Source organism: Lepisosteus platostomus, chromosome 12, assembly GCF_059453375.1.
Source record: "Lepisosteus platostomus isolate fLepPlt1 chromosome 12, fLepPlt1.hap1, whole genome shotgun sequence".
Lineage (NCBI taxonomy): Eukaryota > Metazoa > Chordata > Actinopteri > Semionotiformes > Lepisosteidae > Lepisosteus > Lepisosteus platostomus.
Window position 1 is genome coordinate 35,703,945 of NC_142622.1, and position 18,865 is coordinate 35,722,809.

At 40.2% G+C, this 18,865-nt stretch overlaps 1 protein-coding gene across 4 annotated transcripts in view; it reads right to left on the reverse strand.

Moving 5' to 3' along the window:
- Positions 1-2,165: 2,165 nt before the first annotated feature.
- dennd3a (DENN/MADD domain containing 3a) overlaps positions 2,166-18,865 on the reverse strand; it is a 51,345-nt gene continuing 34,645 nt past the window's right edge. For 3 of the 4 annotated variants that reach the window (XM_088601794.1, XM_088601797.1, XM_088601793.1), the window contains 10 exons: positions 17,605-17,864; positions 16,860-17,030; positions 14,644-14,773; positions 14,055-14,162; positions 9,524-9,663; positions 8,160-8,320; positions 7,523-7,662; positions 7,189-7,307; positions 5,923-6,060; positions 2,166-3,712 (listed from right to left, as the gene is read on the reverse strand). In XM_088601794.1, coding sequence (XP_088457920.1) covers positions 3,512-3,712; positions 5,923-6,060; positions 7,189-7,307; positions 7,523-7,662; positions 8,160-8,320; positions 9,524-9,663; positions 14,055-14,162; positions 14,644-14,773; positions 16,860-17,030; positions 17,605-17,864 — 1,568 coding nt within the window. In that variant the 3' untranslated portion in view covers positions 2,166-3,511. The remainder of the gene's footprint in view (positions 3,713-5,922; positions 6,061-7,188; positions 7,308-7,522; positions 7,663-8,159; positions 8,321-9,523; positions 9,664-14,054; positions 14,163-14,643; positions 14,774-16,859; positions 17,031-17,604; positions 17,865-18,865) is intronic. The other variant, XM_088601796.1, reaches the window with a different exon arrangement.

The window sequence follows — 18,865 nt, forward strand, 5'->3', positions numbered from 1 at the left end:
ACTCATGCAATTAGAAGACATACAATACAAATATACAACACAGGGAGATAATAAACAGTATCCACCCAGCACATCTATACTTACCATCCTAGCACATACCAGTAATAACATGAATAACAGTAAGACTGGATAAATAAAGAGTCCTGCCAGAATTTCTAAATCAAAGTACCAAGGTCATGCATCTCACAGCATTTGAGTAGGTTAAACATATTTTTAACATGTTAGTTGCCTTTTAACTATTGCGTTTCTTAAGTAAAATAAAATTTTTCAGTCCAAAAGTCTTCTGTTAGGTAGTCATGCTTCCCTTGAGTCAAAAACCAGCAGGTGTCTCCTCCTCCGGGACCAGAATTGGGAGCCCCTGAGCTGGGGCATTATATATCCTTCTCTTTTTTAGGATGGTCATGTTCTGGTCTGTCTGTGTACTTCAGGGACACTCGGGGTCACAACAGTCAGAGACAGAGTCAGTCATCACCATGGTAAGTGTCTGTACTATAGAAAGAAGAGCAGACAAGACAGGATAGACTTACACATGGCACATCAAATGTATATATGTTCTTCTCCTGCAGGATAAATAATTTACATACACTTATGTGTGCAACAGAGTGACACGGTGTGGCACAGTGTTAGCATTGCTGCCTCACAGCACTGGGGCTCTGGGTTCAATTCCAGAACTGGGGTGCTGTCTGTGTGGAGTTTGCATGTTCTCTCTGTGTTTGCATGGGTTCCTGCCAAGTGCTCTGGTTCCACAGTCCAAAAACATACCAGTAGGTTAACTGGCTTCTGGGAAAGTGGGTCCTAGTGTGACTGTTTGTGTCCCATCTAGGGTGTATCCTACCTTGTGCCAGTTTCTTGTAGTGCTGGATTAATTGGCTAATTGACAGCATGAGAATGTGTGCAAAGCCTTTGTCTCATTTGCTGCTCAATCAGTCAATTAAACACCTGTTACAGGTGTTTGTAGACTTTAAGAAGGGACTCCAAGGTAAGTTCAGTTAGTCCTGTTGAGGGACTCAGAAGAGAAAGCTTGCAACAGTTTCAGGCTTTGTGATTGCTGTTGGAGTCGTGGTGGTTCCACTCTCATAAGCCAGTAATTTAACAGCAATGGAAGTTCAAGATGCAGTGCTAGGGTAGATGTTCAAGTACAATAGCCACTGCTATGAAGAGCAGTAAAAGTTTGTTGTAGCTGTGGGAAACCACGTGTCGGTTGAGAGGTCTGGTTGCCCTGGTGCTGTGGCTATTGCTAAAAGGAAAACCACCTGGAAATGAGGTGTTGGAGGCCTTTCTCCTTTCCTTTCCAAAGTGAAAAGTGTTGTTGAAGCCTTATGACACAAATGAGAATTGTCACCTGGAGAAAGGTGAAGGAGGAAGGAGTTGAATACTATGCTTCAAAAACAGTCTGAAATCCCACAAGATTTACAATATCCCCATGTTTTTTTTTTTTAATAGAAAACTGCCAACAAAAATAAGCAGTGTCTGGAAAAACGTCTGGCCTTCTCAGCATTCAGATTTCTCCCAACTATGCCACCTAGTGGTGAGATACTGAAAAGCACTAGAAGGTTCCACAGTGTGACTAATGGCTCAAAAACCTAAATGTTTATATACACAGTATATAATACTTCTATATTAATAACTTGTCTAATATATTACAGTATATTTGAATATAATGATGGACTGCCACGGTCTCTAGTAGCTCTAAGTGATGTGAAATCCACATCTGGATATAGTGCAAGCTCTGATCTCTCCCTGCTTGCTACCTAGAGGCATATTCAGCAAGTGGGTAACAAACATGCTGCAGAAATAACAAGAAAAGTCTTCTTACTGTGTTAACTGAGTCATGCTGTTACCTTAACTCCTCAGACAGGAGAAAGCCCTGTAATTTTATCAGCAGTTGATCTGGGGTTCAGCAATATACATGGTTATATAGTATCTGATAAGCACTCCTCTTGAAACACTTACCTACTTCTAATTTGGGACAACTAGTCTACTCATAAACATGGTCTAAGAAACCAGCCTCAAGAAATATGAAATATTAATTAAAACAAAATGTTAAACAAACCAGTGTGAATTTTTACAGCAGAACAATGCTTTGAAGATATTGTACATTTTTGCTCATATGATAACCCAAAAAGACAGGATTATTGTCAGAAAGAAGAGTCACAGGCAGAACGTTTTGTGTGCAAACATGTTGCTATTTAATATTGAAACTATTCCATTAACCTTAATGTTATAACTATATATAGGGTTTCATTTACAGGCTCTTTTTTGTTCATCTTTCAAAATATACCCTTTTGAAGTAATTACATAGCATTTCTTATATTTTTTACTGGTAGTTATATAAAACTAGCTGTTGGTGATGGAACAATATACAGTGTAAATCAGTCATATTCCAAAATATGACTATTCAAGTGAACATTGCTTTCACTTATAACTGTTTAACAAGATTTAATTAAATAGTATTCAAACATTAAAAAAATCCGTACTTAATGTAAGAAAACAACAATACGTGTGAAATATGGTTGTGCGTCAACAGCACATCCTTAAATATCACTGGAGGATGATTTTGTTCAGAATGAGCGCATGTTAAAAAAGAAAACAGACAATTGGGTTGGTTCAAAGTAAAACACACTTTGTTCTTCTTAAGCTTCAAATGAGTATATATTTCAGTCCTAGCAGTAATCTCCTGAAAAAAGGAACCAAGTTCTTATAAAATGTATTCTTTTGGAAACGTTGTATAGAAGCAAGAACGTACAGAAACAAATTAATGAAATAATCCCTTTGTTCAGTTGCCTGGGTTTGTTTTCAACTTCCACCTCAACATCACACTACATTCTTGAATGTTAACTTAAAACTTAAGATTCTTTTTTCCTTAAATTAAATGTTTTTAAATGTAGTTTAAATGTCTTTTTAAACTACAATTCAAACCAACTGTTTTTTTCTCGATAGACTGAGAGATACTGTCTATAATTTACATTGACATAAATAAAAACGTGCATAGTAAAAAAAAAATACAACTTCAAGGACTACCTTGAATTAAAAGTAATACTCTCAAAGAAACATGTTTTGAGAAAAATGTGTACTGTACGTCTTTACGAAAAGATTATTTTTAGTACTTAAAATGGAAGATCATGGAAAAACATAGATTTCCATCATCTATAATATGAACCTCCAGACATGAGTCTGGGGATCCACAATGTCTTCATTCCACCTCAGCTCAAAATACCCTAAATACCCTTAAGGCGGGTGGTGGTTTTGCCTTCGAGCGATTTTTCAACATGACTTCTGAAAGTTCTCTGCTCTGTGAGTCCTCTTCCCCCCAAATTAACTACACGCCATCACAATTATCCTTCACAAAAAATGGTCTGTCTCCCACCATTTTAAAACCTGTTGCACACGCAGAAGGCCAAGTTTGTTTTCCCCCGTGGTCCGAAGATCCTGATCCCAGCATGCCGCAGAAGGAAAAGTCCGTCCACTGGCCCACGGCTTCAAGGAACGAACTCCGGTCGGAAGGCCTGCTCTACTCCACCTTCCAGATGGCTATCTTCCCGTCTTCGGAAGCCGAGCCACTGAGCACGTAGCGGTCCTCAGCGGAGCACAGGGCCTGCACGCAGTCTGTGTGGGCCACCAGCTCCTTCTCCACACTGTGCTTCTCCATGTCCACCACGTAGATCTTCCCTCTGGGCTTCCCAGGAGTCTTCCCTTGGCTGCCCACCCAGATCTGTCAGGCAACACAAACGGGACACCGGGCCCCTACTTAACATTGTCTCCGGACATTGAAGCTTGTGAAATAAAAGGTTGTTTCCGTATATAGTCTAGGATTTTGCAGTATAACCCAGGTTCTCTATACACAAGAGTGAGAAGACAGTGGCAGTCAGAGGATGGATAAGAGCCGCAGCCTAGACCAGGCTGTCCAAACCTATTTCTGGAGGGCTGCAGTTTTTACGGATTTATATACCAGTTTAGCCCACATCTGATCAATTTAATTATCTTAACTGAGCCCGTTTGACAGCTATTCCCATTTCCTATGGTAATAATAATAATAATAATAATAATTGCTTACACTTATATAGTGCTTTTCTAGACACTCCACTCAAAGCGCTTTACAGGTAATGGGGTCTCCCCTCCACCACCACCAATGTGCAGCATCCACCTGGATGATGCGACGACAGCCATAGTGCGCCAGAACGCTCACCACACATCAGCTATTAGTGGGGAGGTGAGCAGAGAGTAATGAAGCCAATTTATAGATGGGGATTATTAGGAGGACATGATAGGTAAGGGCCAATGGGAAATTTGGCCAGGACGCCGGGGTTACACCCCTACTCTTTTCGAGAAACGCCCTGGGATTTTTAATGACCACAGAGAGTCAGGACCTCGGTTTTACGTCTCACCTGTTTACAGTATAGTGTCCCCATCACTATACTGGGGCATTAGGACCCACGTGGACCACAGGGTGAGCGCCCCCTGCTGGCCTCACTAATACCTCTAACTGTTACTGTTTTAAAGGGGAACTACAGTCCCAATTTCTCAGACCAGTTATTCAATCTCGACAGCAAAATAAATGAATTGACGGTATGGCAACATTTCACAAAACACAAAATCATGAACTTTGTGAAAGTACTACATATTCGCCATGTTGTCAAAAAGTCCTGGTCTTGCCACGTGCGAGAGAGAGTTTGTGCAAACTGTAGTGTGAAGTGGCCCTTCCTGCTCACTAGTCACTGGAATGACTAATGCAATGTGATGTACGAGCGAATACATACAGGTTGTGCCGCAGACATTTCACCACAGAAATATTCCAAAGTGATCTGCATGCAGGGTTAACAAGCAAGGTCCACTGAAAGGCAACACTGTCGAGATATTTCTTCAAAGAGATGTATCCACGGGCCTGCATCTACAATTCTGAATTGCAGAATATGGGGCTGTGCATACCGGTTTTGTGATGTAAATTGGAGGTTTGAAGTGTTACTGTGTATGTTCTACTTTCATTGTGGTTTGAAAAGCACTCAGCAATCAGTGCCGATTCTTTCTAACCACGAAATAACTTTCAAGAGGTCTGCAGCCCTTGAGAAGCAAGACTGAACAGTTCTGGAGATGACTGAAGACTATATTTGACATGAACCTTTTCTACTTCAGAAAACTAAACCGATAGTGTACATTCAGTATAAACAGGAGGAAGTCTATTCTGGCTAGCCTGCTCTTGTTTCTGTACTTTAAACACTTACAGTATCACACATTAAGGGAGATGAATGAAGGTTTTATCTGAGATATACTTTCCCTACTTCAGAAGTTAAAGTGACTTAGAGTCCATTGTCAGATTCTTGGCAAGATAAACACCATTTAAGCTGTTTATTTGGTCTAATAGACAGTTGAATATAAGAGGAGATGTCTTCATGGTTTAATAAAAAAATATAATCTAAAAATACTGTTTTTGACAAGACAGAGATTTCCCCAGGACTCCCCAAAAGTGAACTGTAAACAGGAAACATTTGAATCTACCAAATCTGTCATAAAATATCCACTGTATCTGCAGCACACAAAGCAAAAAGAAAACCAAACTTTGAAGTTACGAGTTACTTATAAAAATGTTGTTAAAAAGAAGTTCAGGAGAAGGTCAAATTATTATCTCGTACTTCTGCTTATCTCCTACATACAAATACTCCCTGGCTGCCCACATCTCTGCACATCCTTCCTACTCCCCTCTCTGCACCTACACTGCACCCTTGCAGCGGCTCCCTAGTTCATTCCTCATAAGGGAGGGAAACTGTGATAGTTCTGTGCCAGGTGAGTTAACGACAACGTATGAAGTATGCTGACCCTTTGTATTTCTTGTAGTGATCAGCATTTGACCGAACTCCAGAATCCCTTTTGTTATGACCTGTCTCCAATAACGGAGAACTCTTTTCTATAGCAATGGGAAGAGATTACCTGGTTCTTGACCTTTATCATGCAGCTGACGCCGGCACAGTCCTGCAGCTGGATCCTGTGGAAGGGCTTGGTCAGGTCTCTGACATGCCAGACGCACAGCTCACCAGCATCTGCACAGCCTGTCCACAGCTGGTCCTTCTGAAACACAGTCGGGATCGGGCTCTGACACCACACTGCTGTACAGGGCCTAGGCTACACATCGACCGTGCCTACTGTTTAAAATGCAAAACCATACATAGCTTTTTCAAATTCGTATATCCATCCATTTTCTAATTGCTTTCTCCAATTCAAGGTTAGGGGGGAGCCAGAGCCTATCCAGGCAAACAACAGGCAAAAGGATGGGACACCCTGGATGGGACACCAGTCTTTCACAGTGTATACACAGTATCAGTTTGCCCAGAAGCCAGTTAAATTACCTGTAAGTCTTTGGACTGTGGGAGGAAACCCCCGCAAACATCGGAACAACATACAAATTGCACTCAGATAGCGCCCTGGGAATCGAACCCAGGTCCACAGCACTGTGAAGAAGAAGTGCTATTCACTGCGCTATAAGGCCTCCCCCAGTTAGTATACTGTATATTCATGGAAAATCATTTCTATAAGTGTAATAAAGCCTAACTGTGGAGTCATCTTATTAAGTTTAGGATACCAAAGTCAGTGCTCTTCTACGTGAGGTACATGTACCAGTCCAACCACCTCTTACTGGGAGTCATGGTTACTAACATCACACATTTCACTCTGAACACATTCACTATTCAGTTACTATAGTCTGTGGTAGAATTGTACACAGAACAGAAGAAACGGCATCCCCGGAAGGGGACTCCCCTCTTCCTCCCTTGGAATGGCAAAGATGAATTAATTCAAGAAGAAAAGAAGGACAAAATCAATCAACCCTTTTCCCCTTTCCCCTTTCCCTTGGAGTCGCCACCAAAGGCATCGCTGCTCGTGAAACGTCAGCAGGCTCAGTCATCATGGTCACTGAAGCTCCTGACAGAGGCTCCCCAACATTCACGCCTTACCAAGTCCCCCGATGTCTTCTCTTGCAGTCGTGCTAGCCATAATTAAAGTCAACCCGGCCGTGTCCATGGTTTTTATTCATGACCGTAAGCATGTTGGGATTGTATCTGTTTTATTGATGAGCGAGTCCCATGAACCATAAGCCTGTGTGGAAGCCCCTCATTTCAATGTACTCGATGTCCTTCATTAACCTGGTGTTTCCATTTTTTTGTCCACTACATGTGAGTTACGTCAATAGACTGTACCCACCTCGATAAACAGTATGAAACTGCAGAAGAATGTAGGAATGTCTCTGAGATGGTCTGGAAGTGTCATCTTGCGATTTATCATTCCATTTTTCCTGAGTTCTACGATGCAGTCTTTACCACCTAGACATGTAAGCAAAGGACACCGATAACATTCATAACTACCCTGCCTCGACTGGACTACATACTTGACAACTAGGACAGCATTATCCAAAATACGAATCAAACAAGTCAAATATGGATGGGATCGGAGTTTGTGTTACAAATGACTGAAACAAAAGACAAGGAAATGAAAACTAAACTGGTAGTCGTAAAGAAAGATTAAACAGTATACTTACAGCACCACAGTGTTCCATTGATTGGCCTGATGGAAGTGAGTCTCTCACAAGTCACGTGAAACTGCTTTTTGACTTTAAGTGTGAACACATCCCAGACAATTACAGTGCCGTCAGCGCTGCAGGAGTAGGCTTGCATCTGGCTAATAAGGGTTACACAATTTGGGGATAAAAAAAAGTCATGTTTACAGAATGTACTGTACTTATTGGCTGCAGACTTTTGCTAAATACAGTACGTCAAATGAGAGTACAATACAGCTTGATAAGAGCAAGTTTTTATAAGATTTAGAAACTCACATTAGGATTAATCTAGGTGGAGAGCAAGAAGGAGTTTTCATTTATCGACAATTATCGACAAGACTACCCATCAACATGCTGACGAGTTTCATCTGTTTTAGGGGATGCTACTCTAGGAAATAAACCAGCTTTGCTCCCCTGTTAAATAATTTAAACATATTTTAAAATAAATATTTTTTAAATGATAAAAATAAAGAATTCTGGTCAGATCAGAAACATTTGACTTCTAAAATGGCAATAATAAATATAAATTGATTTTTAAAGAAGGCCAATTTGTGATCTTACTGACAAAATCATGTTAGTGCTGTATCGCACAGATGATGATGATGATGATGTCTTTTACCTGAACTTGTCAGTTTTCTCCTCTGTGGCTATATCGGTCACCTCACTGCGGTGCTCAGTCAGCTGCTTGTTACAGGACATGCTCCGAATGTTTATGATGTATATGACAGAATCCCGGGAGCCAATCCACACCTGGCTCTGATCCAAGCCCAGCATGCAGTTCTACACAAACAGAAACAGGTGTTTATAGTCTCTGAATAACTTAATCCACAGAAAAAAAAGAAGTAACACACAGCAGTTAATTCATCATCTTTCTGTAAAAGTCCAAATAAAATGGGACTATTTGTAATCTCTAGTATAAGCAAACTGGGTTTTTTAACCAAGAAAAATAAAAACAGAAACACCAGAGGGCGACAGAGTGGAACAGCTTTATCTGCAAGACCTTATCAATCAACAAAAGAATACTTAATGCACCAAGCTTAATCCACAACTTTTTCTTGAGCAGATAGCAGCCTCTGCTTTAAGAAGATAATGTGAACTGTTCTGACTCATTCAGAAATGAGAACTGTCCATCTTGTTGACACTGTGTACAGTACCCTTTAATCTATATTATTCCTAATGTAGCATGAAAAGCTGTGAAATTCAAAGGAACCTATTTTAAGCACACAGCGGATTGGGAAATTCAGACACTCTACCTCTAAATGAAGATAAACATATTTAATGTATTTAACCATGTAGAGACACAGACGGAAGTCATAATTTAACCCATTCCTCCATGAACAAAATCTCTAAATACTTCTGTTAAGTGCCAAGTGATCTTCATGTAAGCTTGAATAAAAAAAAACTATTGCTGATATGTAAAAGCAACTCAGATTTGCTTGCTCAAGCAGGTTTCTGACTTTCAACATCTGTATTCTTATTGATTAGGTTATCAACTCTTAGATATCTCGACTTTAAAAAAGCCCAGGGAGATAAAACTGATCATTTCTCTTTAAATGAAAAACAAAATTCTTATTCCTTTCTCCTGAGATTTTTTATTTCAGTCACATCTTCTTCAACATTACCCAAAAAGTCAATTGTGGCTTCACACAACTGACTGAGAAACAGCGCCTCTTGGGCATCTCTTCGATTTAACAGATGAGCTGCTCTTATTAGAAGTGAACACAATACAATCTAAACTAGCCAAAGCTGTTGTGAGCTGTTAGGCCCAGCCATCTCTTGTAATTTTCCCATAACCGTACTTCTGCATGTTTTTATTCTGTTTCCCTTTTCCAAATTTAGCTACTGTATGAAGACACATGTGTGAGAGTGGGGAAGTAACAGAGTAGAACGCAACATCTGTGATCTTTAAGGGCTCTTTCTGTCATGGTTCCCTGTGGCAATGGTGTACTGAGGTTTCAAAAGGTTCTTCCTTTCTGATCTTACCAGTCGGGTGGCTCCCACTTGAATACAGTTCTGCTGTATCGACCAGCTCGCTGCATCGAACACCACTACCTTCCCATCGCTGAGCGCACACCATAATTTTGGGTTCCCATCGCTGCCAGAATCAGAGAAACTCAGCTGGCCTAAAAGAAGGGGACAGGAAAATGGCTTCAGTTAGTGCAGCAGTTAGGAGGGTCTGGCAAGTAACAGCTTAAGAAAGATGGCGTATCCCACGTATCTGTGTAGCTTAAAAAAAGAAGCTGCATGTCTCATCACAGGTAAAAGTAAGAAATACACAGGCATGTGGTAAAAGTGCAAATTAAAACTGTTCCTATGATCAAACCTTAAAGCTATGTAGTAACAATTTTGATGAGTTGTTTCCTCATGCCTTTTCTAGTCATAGAAAGAGCCATGAGCTGTTATTTAGCAATGCCCATGCGTTTTTCAACATGTACTCTGTAAATAAGAAAATTGCATTGCGACTGATAGGATCTTCTTTCCATGAGGGAAATGCTCAGACCACAAATGGGTCAAATGCTTTAACAGTGTGTGGTTCTCATCCAGCAGTGTTACTAATGGCATGAGGTCAATCTGAGATCACTTGCAGCAACACAATCGTGTGAGTCTGCCTCAAATGCAAAACACTTAACTTAATGGTTCAGAATAGGAGGGTTAAAAAGCTCTCCTGAGGTTGCTAGTTCTAAAGATATTCTGCTTAAAGTTATTTCATCTTGTTAAATGAACACACTGGAAAACCAAAAAAAAACACACAGACTTGCTTTATTTGAGTCAATTTCAGCTCAATTGGCAGTATTATGTTATTGCTTTCCTATTTGGGTTTTACTAACAGGTGCTTTTTAAATCATCCGTATAGCGATTTCCACAGGCTATTTTTATAGCACTGCAGTTACGGTAAAGGTTAAGGTTAGGAAATACGTTAAGAGGAAGTTCTGTGGGCATGCATGACCACAGGTTGTATTGATATAACTAATGTAAAGAGGTTTATGGAGCTGTAAAATTATCTAAAGCCTTCTTTTGACTTTAATCAAGAAAAAAAAACATTTTGTCTTTTTCAAATTTATTTTTTTTTAATTGAAATGCCCCCATAGCAGATTGAAGAGAAAGTAAGTTCTACTGGAACCTATCGGAGAGAGACAGGAAAGGTGGAAGAGGGGGAGATGTAGCATCAAAAAGAATATTGTGCACAGGAAATTGAGATAGATAAAGCAAAGGTCTCAGAAAATGCATTGCTCAGTTAGACTAGAACTTTTAAAAAATATATAATGATGCTACAAAACTCCAAATTCAGCTATCAATGATAATTTCCCACTTAATAAAGAACTTAAGAATATAAGAGTATAAGAAGAAGTCTTCATGGGAGACTTTAACTTTCCTCACATAGTCTGGGGAAAACCAATGGGAATGTCAGCAACAGAAAGTCAAACTGTAGACACACTTAATATAATAATAATAATAACAAACTTTATTTTATATAGCGCCTTTAAAGGTGGCTTCTCAAAGCGCTTTAATTACTGTAAATCTTTTTAAACAATCAAGACAGAGTTACGAAAACAAAGGGGAGAGAATTCTTAGGAAACTGATCATAATATGGAATGCCTTTAGGTATAATTTGAAAGTGTACAGGGTTCAAGTACAGAAACTAAGTACACAGCAAATGTTCACAATTTCAGGAAAGCAGACTATGAGGACATGAATCAGTGTAAGAGAAGTAAAATAGGACAAGATGGATATTGAATCAGTATACAATGGATGTAAACAGTCCAAAGGTATTCTGTTTGAAGCAAAAAACAGATTGAACTCCAGAGTACGCAAATCAAACAGTAGCAGGAAATGGCTCACATGGTTTAATACATGAAGTAAAACCATATGGATAATGACAGCACTTTATAAAATGGCTGTTAAATATTAAGTAAAAAAGTAAAGAAAGATTAAGTAAAATGAATCCGTAATAATAACAGGAAACCTTTGGACCATTTACAGGGTAATGAGTGATGTATTAGACCCAACGAATGTTGCACTCAGGCGCTTAGGATGGAGAGCCTCAGGACGACAACCTGACAGAGATGTATGATGAAGACAAGTGCAGTTTTTAAATGCAGATAGAAAACAATACACTATCGATACAAAATGGGAAACAGCTTGTAGAAGCTAACACATCATTTATATCTTCAAGACAGCACAAACAATAAAAAGACTTAACATAAGAATAACTAGTTAAAATCTTTTTCTAAGTTCTACTGCTGATGTAGAATTCTACAGTTCTCCTACGAGTGTGTTGTAGAAAAAGCTTCACCTTGTTTGTTCTTACTGGAAAGGAATCTACACAGCCTCCTTAACTACCCATTAACTTTATACAGTGCCTTGCGAAAGTATTCGGCCCCCTTGAATTTTCAACCTTTTGCCACATTTCAGGCTTCAAACATAAAGATATAAATGTTTTATTTTATGTGAAGAATCACCAACAAGTGGGACACAATTGTGAAGTGGAACGAAATCTATTGGATTTTTGAAACTTTTTTAACTAATAAAAAAATGAAAAGTGGGGCGTGCAAAATTATTCGGCCCCTTTACTTTCAGTGCAGCAAACTCACTCCAGAAGTTCAGCGAGGATCTCTGAATGATCCAATGTTGTCCTAAATGACTGATGGTGATAAATAGAATCCACCTGTGTGTAAATAAGTCTCTGTATAAATGCACCTGCTCTGTGATAGTCTCAAGGTTCTGTTGAAAGCGCAGAGAGCATCATGAAGACCAAGGAACACACCAGGCAGGTCCGTAATACTGTTGTGGAGAAGTTTAAAGCTGGATTTGGATACAAAAAGATTTCCCAAGCTTCAAACATCCCAAGGAGCACTGTGCAAGCGATCATCTTGAAATGGAAGGAGTATCAGACCACTGCAAATCTACCAAGACCTGGCCGTCCCTCTAAACTTTCAGCTCAGACAAGGAAAAGACTGATCAGAGATGCAGCCAAGAGGCCCATGATCACTCTGGATGAACTGCAGAGAACTACAGCTGAGGTGGGAGAGTCTGTCCATAGGACAACAATCAGTCTTACACTGCACAAATCTGGCCTTTATGGAAGAGTGGCAAGAAGAAAGCCATTTCTCAAAGATATCCATAAAAAGTCTCGTCTAAAGTTTGCCACAAGCCACCTGGGAGACACCCCAAACATGTGGAAGAAGGTGCTCTGGTCAGATGAAACCAAAATCGAACTTTTTGCCCACAATGCAAAACGATATGTTTGGCGTAAAAGCAACACAGCTCATCACCCTCAACACACCATCCCCACTGTCAAACATGGTGGTGGCAGCATCATGGTTTGGGCCTGCTTTTCTTCAGCAGGGACAGGGAAGATGGTTAAAATTGAGGGGAAGATGGATGCAGCCAAATACAGGACCATTCTGGATGAAAACCTGTTGGAGTCTGCAAAAGACCTGAAACTGGGACGGAGATTTATCTTCCAACAAGACAATGATCCCAAACATACAGCAAAATCTACAAAGGAATGGTTCACAAATAAACGTATCCAGGTGTTTGAATGGCCAAGTCAAAGTCCAGACCTGAATCCAATCGAGAATCTGTGGAAAGAGCTGAAAACTGCTGTTCACAAACGCTCTCCATCCAACCTCACTGAGCTCGAGCTGTTTTGCAAGGAAGAATGGGCAAGAATTTCAGTCTCTCGATAGAGACATACCCCAAGCTGATATCAGCTGAAAACTGATAGAGACATACCCCAAGCGACTTGCAGCTTTAATCGCAGCAAAAGGTGGCTCTACAAAGTATTAACGCAAGGGGGCCGAATAATTTTGCACGCCCCACTTTTCATTTTTTTATTAGTTAAAAAAGTTTAAAAAATCCAATAGATTTCGTTCCACTTCACAATTGTGTCCCACTTGTTGGTGATTCTTCACATAAAATAAAAAATTTATATCTTTATGTTTGAAGCCTGAAATGTGGCAAAAGGTTGAAAAGTTCAAGGGGGCCGAATACTTTCGCAAGGCACTGTATAATGTAGAAAATGAGAAATAAGGACTGTTTAGAGTTCAAATCTTCTTCCTTGTCTTTCATCTGATGCATTGGATGTGTTTTTCCAATGTTCAGAACTTTACTACCTGACTTGAAGTATTACTGCTCTGTCTCAGCTTACCACTTTTTATCCTACCGTATACTTATTTGAATCTTATTTAACATGCTAATAGTTGTATATTGTAAGTGAACAAACTGCACAATGTTGAACAACTACGTAATGTCCACAGCTCACGACATTTAAAACAAAATGTCCCACAAGTTACACCCACTTTTTAGTCAGCTCTTCCTCTTTCTTCTATCAAGTGAAGTACAATAGATAAAAAAAAGAAGCTTCTATTTTTCTGACCGTGTCTAAAAGGCTATTGAAGAAACTGAAACTTAACACTGTTACTGAAGCCTGCAGTGGAGAGCAGAGCCCTAGGGGAAGCAATGACGCAAGTAACCAGGAAACTGGTAATGCAAGATGCCTCTTTTGTCCTACCTGGAGTGTATAGCAAGACATCCACAGCCTGAGGAGCTGTCAGATCAAGGGACGGGTTAATCTTGTGCTTCAAGGTCTCGGATGTCGTTTTGGGAACCATCATAGGAACTACAAGAAAACAAAATGCGCAGATGATGACACAGATATAGCTTTTATTACATTTGAGAATGCCAGGAATCATCTCAATTTAGCCTGCTAGCAAAGGCATTTTGTAATATTTGCTTTCAGGGGCGGCACCGCTGAATTTTTCAGATCTTATTAAGAGCAACAAAGCTTTAAAAAAGCACCTTGGAGGAGGTCTGCCAGTCTGTGCTTTTGATGCTTTCAAGTTGTTTCGCTTTCACTCGTCATTGTTTTGAATGCAACAAAGAGACACTGCATTCCCAGGCTACGTGAGGATACTTTCACCTGGAATTGAGACTCAGAAACGGCAAATTATGCCCTGACGGGTGTACTCCTCAGTACAAGATGAAAACACCCTTCAGCCAGACAGCCTGTCTGAGGTATACCTCAAAGTGGGCTAGTGGACATGTGGTATCTGTGGTGTTAGTGCACCACAGTTATACAAAAAAAAAAATCCCAAACATACCCTCATGCTTCATTTTGTCGAAGTATGCCAGCTTAGTTGCAGCAAAGATAGCTTTCTGTGACTGAAGACAACCAACCACAGCATCCATGAGCAGAACGTTTGTCAAAGCCTGCTGCACGTACTGGGGATCCTAGAGTAAACAGAAACTATTAATACGTAATCATACAGTGCCCTGTCTTGAAAACACATAGACACTTCAATTCAATTTGTTTACTATGAGGTCTGAAGATCATGTTTTGTTCTTATGGCCCATACTGTTGCCCTTTCTGTGTTTCTGGTAGTCATTCTTCAGTGAACTTTGCTGGTAGTTTCAGCTAACAACATTCATAAAGAAAATCAAACCCCAGTCGTACATGTGTGGTGCGTGTGGGAACCCATTAAGCCTATGCCTCCTTTATGAAATATGAAAAAGAACCTGTCCTTATCCTTCTTCACAAAGCTCCTTGGCTGGCAGCTTAACTTGAGGATGACAACATTCTTAAAAAGCTGTCCAGCTCTAGAGGGGTTCAGGTGTAAAAAGCCTCTCTGTGGAAGGCAGGACAACACCTACAGCTCAGAGGGCAGTAATGAAGTTCCAGGCTGTGCTCTAGACTGACTGGAACTTTCCAATGACTATTATATGTTAGGAAAGGGAGGGGTTGGATCCTGGTTTCCTGTCCAACAGCACCCACTATTACTGGCAATGCTCACACAAGACCTTTTAGTGGAATCCGTGCACATAATCCACTCAACAACAGAATTTCTGCGTTTTTTGGTTCTCTTGACCAAGAGAAACGTGTGACTTTTCTGTCTTGTGTTCCAGGGCAAGCGAGTGCGTGCTGCTTGTGTCTCTTGCAATGGACTTGTAGTATCAGCTGGGTTGAATAACATTATATAATTCCAAATAGCAGCTATAAAAGGTGAAAAAATACTGGCAAAATTCTAGAAAATGCCAAGGCAAATGCTTTTAAGTCTTTTAGCTTGTATATATTAAAACCCTAATTAAGGCACAGCCCTCATTAGAACTTGGCACAAACTCTTGGTCAGCTTTTCTATGTTAACAGTACAGTTCTCTTAGTTCCCCTTTGAAAATCTGATTAAGTCCTCAAGTGGCTAAAAAGCACACGTCACGTAAAAGCAGACTAGAAATGAAATATAAGGCGTTCTTTTGAACACGGGAGGAAGCCCTGTTTAAAAAGTAATGTAATTCATCTGAAAATATTTATTTATAAACAAAACACTGTGGCATGTGCTTATACTAAACCCTACAAATACAGGAAAAGTCTTAATTATATGCCAAAGCAAACAATATTGTTTGGTGGGTGTTGACAGCACAAATGTGGTAAATGAAAGGAAAAGGCATTTCTTACGTCTATAGCTAATAAAAACAACAAAAAGGTGCTGACCTTCACGGCCAGATTCTGAAATTGCCTCCACACTCCTATACCGTTAGGTTGGTTATATTGAACTCATTAACAGAATTTGTGTTCGTAAAGTTTGAAAACATTTAATCTGGGCTACAGCTGTGAGGAGGGGGGTTCTTTAAAATGGGTTTCACCAAGACTGCAAGAATGGTTCGTTTCTTTTACTGTTTTTTGTATTTTTGGTTTTATATCCCCACCTAGTTTGGAATCCCCATTTCTTTCTGTCTGTCCCAAATCATGGAGCCAGACACCTGTCCTGTAGGGAGGAGAGTGAGCACAGGCAGGAGTGAGGCTCCGACCTGCTCCCCTATCAGATCCAAGCTCATAGCCCCACAGTTCCTCTGAGAGCGCGTTAGTGTCACCTTGAGCCACGGGGGGGGTCTCTCATTGACGTCACTGCAATCCCGCAGAAGCCCAGAAGGCTGCAGGAGTCACTGTTTCACTGTAAGCCGACAAAACCCTGGCCAATTAATCCTAAGTCATCGTCTGGGGACACTGTGCACCACTGTGCTAGAGAATCCCGTCCATGGATGGCTGGTGACAAGACCCAGATTCGAACAAACAAATGTCTGAGGCCAAAAACTCAATCAATGGCAAGTGCCTTTAAGGAATCGATTATTTAAAAATTTACCCTCAAATTCTTCCAAAATGTGTTGCTGTAGATATACTATAATGAGAGTATAGTATAAATATACTACAATAAGAATATTCAGTCCCAATAATCTAGGTTTTCTTTCACTCCCTGGACACCTGTGTGTTTGTCCACTGCTGGTCATTGCTCCTCTTAACACGCATGTATGTGAGGTCTCTAACCTTGTGATCATCCGCCATCTTCCTCCCAGCCCACATTTCCTTCACCATCAGATTCCACAGGTCACACTCTGACTTCAGATTAGCTTCGAAAACCTCTTTTCTTGAGCTTGTCTTGATCTTCAATGAAGGCACTCTCAGTAAAAGGAAAGGCGCAGAAGAAATTTTCACTTCCTGTGTGAAGAACACAGACACGGAGTTGCCATTTCTTTTTCCGGTGAACAACTTGGAAGTACTGTACTAATTTATGCTGAGGAGTCTGGGCAGACTAAAAATAACTTCATGAAAGATAGCCACTGTCAAAAACAATCAAGCTACCTGGGGTTGGGACAGGAATGACACTCCAGTACGAACCTTGTGTGATGGGCCTTTGGTGTTGATTTAGGAACAATATCTGGGGTGTCATGTTTACTAATGCGGCTGATCCTTCCTGCAAGCCTTGTGAGATGCGTTCCTTCTTCTTGCTTACTACTAGCTAAGACGGCAGAGAGTATCAGGTGGCTAGTTGTGTCTCCCTGCCACAGTGTTACCACATTTGTCTTGTCACCACCTCGGTTTCATTAATGAGCTGGGCAGAGTGGTTTCAAGACAATGTTGCCACCAGATAGCACGTAACGTCAGCTGAATCTCAAACTGTCCATTCAGAAACTGCAGGAAACTGGAGGAGGTGGGGGGTGGGGGGATGGGGTTCTGAAAACATTTTTTCAAATTTTAAAAAATTCATGCCTCACAATACGAAGTGATCTACCTCTATGTCTCTGAATTTGCTGATCTCAATGTAGCCTGGTCTGCCTTCTGTGAGTAGGAAGAGTCTCTTCTGCGTCATGGCAATCTTGCCCACGCCATGGTTGGTTTTGACAGAGCAGGACAGTTTGTACACACACTCGTTGGTGTCCAGGTGCTCTATGACTTCGGCAGGGAGGTGCACGTCCTGGGCTTCAGCCTCTGTCTCCTTCCAGAAAGTGTAGAAGACTCTGAACACCTCGGGGTCAATCTGCTTCTGCTGGCCTGGGATGAAAGCAGCAGAAAAAAGAGCACCAGAGTTTCTTTTTCACTCATTCGCAATGAGATTGAACTACGCAGGTATTTCATCACAAAGTGGAAAAAATTCAAAGCTTTTAGCTCGACGTCTTATTATAAAATACCACCCTGCTACGCCCCCCAATAAAAAGAAACATTACCATTCCAATCAGCTTTACTTGTCTGATTGATGTACTGAATAAATACTGGCTAAACTTTAACTTATAGACCTACTGTACCTGTTCTGCAATTGTCTTACTCTAAACCTATATTAGCAAGTTTACTGCACAGCAGAAAGAATGGCAATAGTAATCTTTTACAAACCTTTTTACGTATTCTTGCAAAGTAAAAAAAAAAAACTGGTTTATCTGAGCTACAATCAACTCAAACTCTCCTCAAAAACAGAAATAAATATAATGCTGACCTAGGATATGAAAATCATTGGAAACAAAGTATCAGCCTTGAATTACCTGCATACCAGTAGTGAAATTAGTTCTGTGCAAACAGGAATAAACCTATAGTATGTGTACGCAATTCTTGTAAAAAAGACAACCAGCACGCCAAAAATAAAAATACAGTCATAACCGACAAGCAAAGAGTTGAAACTAGCTCATGAATTCAATTCACGCAACATTCAGAACGCAGGTTATATAATTTAACTGACCATAAGCATCTCCGACAATAAAATAAGGGAAAATTAAAACAAGACTTACACCAAAAAATAATATATTTCATATATTTCCTCCTGAAATATCTGATATAAGATCACAATAGCCTTGTCAATGGTAAAAACAAGCTCTTTTGTATGTTTGGGCATCATCTTCATTGAACTACATAATGTTTTGATAAGGAGAGGCCTTAATCAAAAGATGACCACCTTGTTTTTACAACAACATAAAAAACTACAAGGTCTGGCTCAATCAAAAAGGCCCTTTTTGTTTCATGACACTAACTTTCCACTTACCACTTACAGAACCAAGCAAATGCTT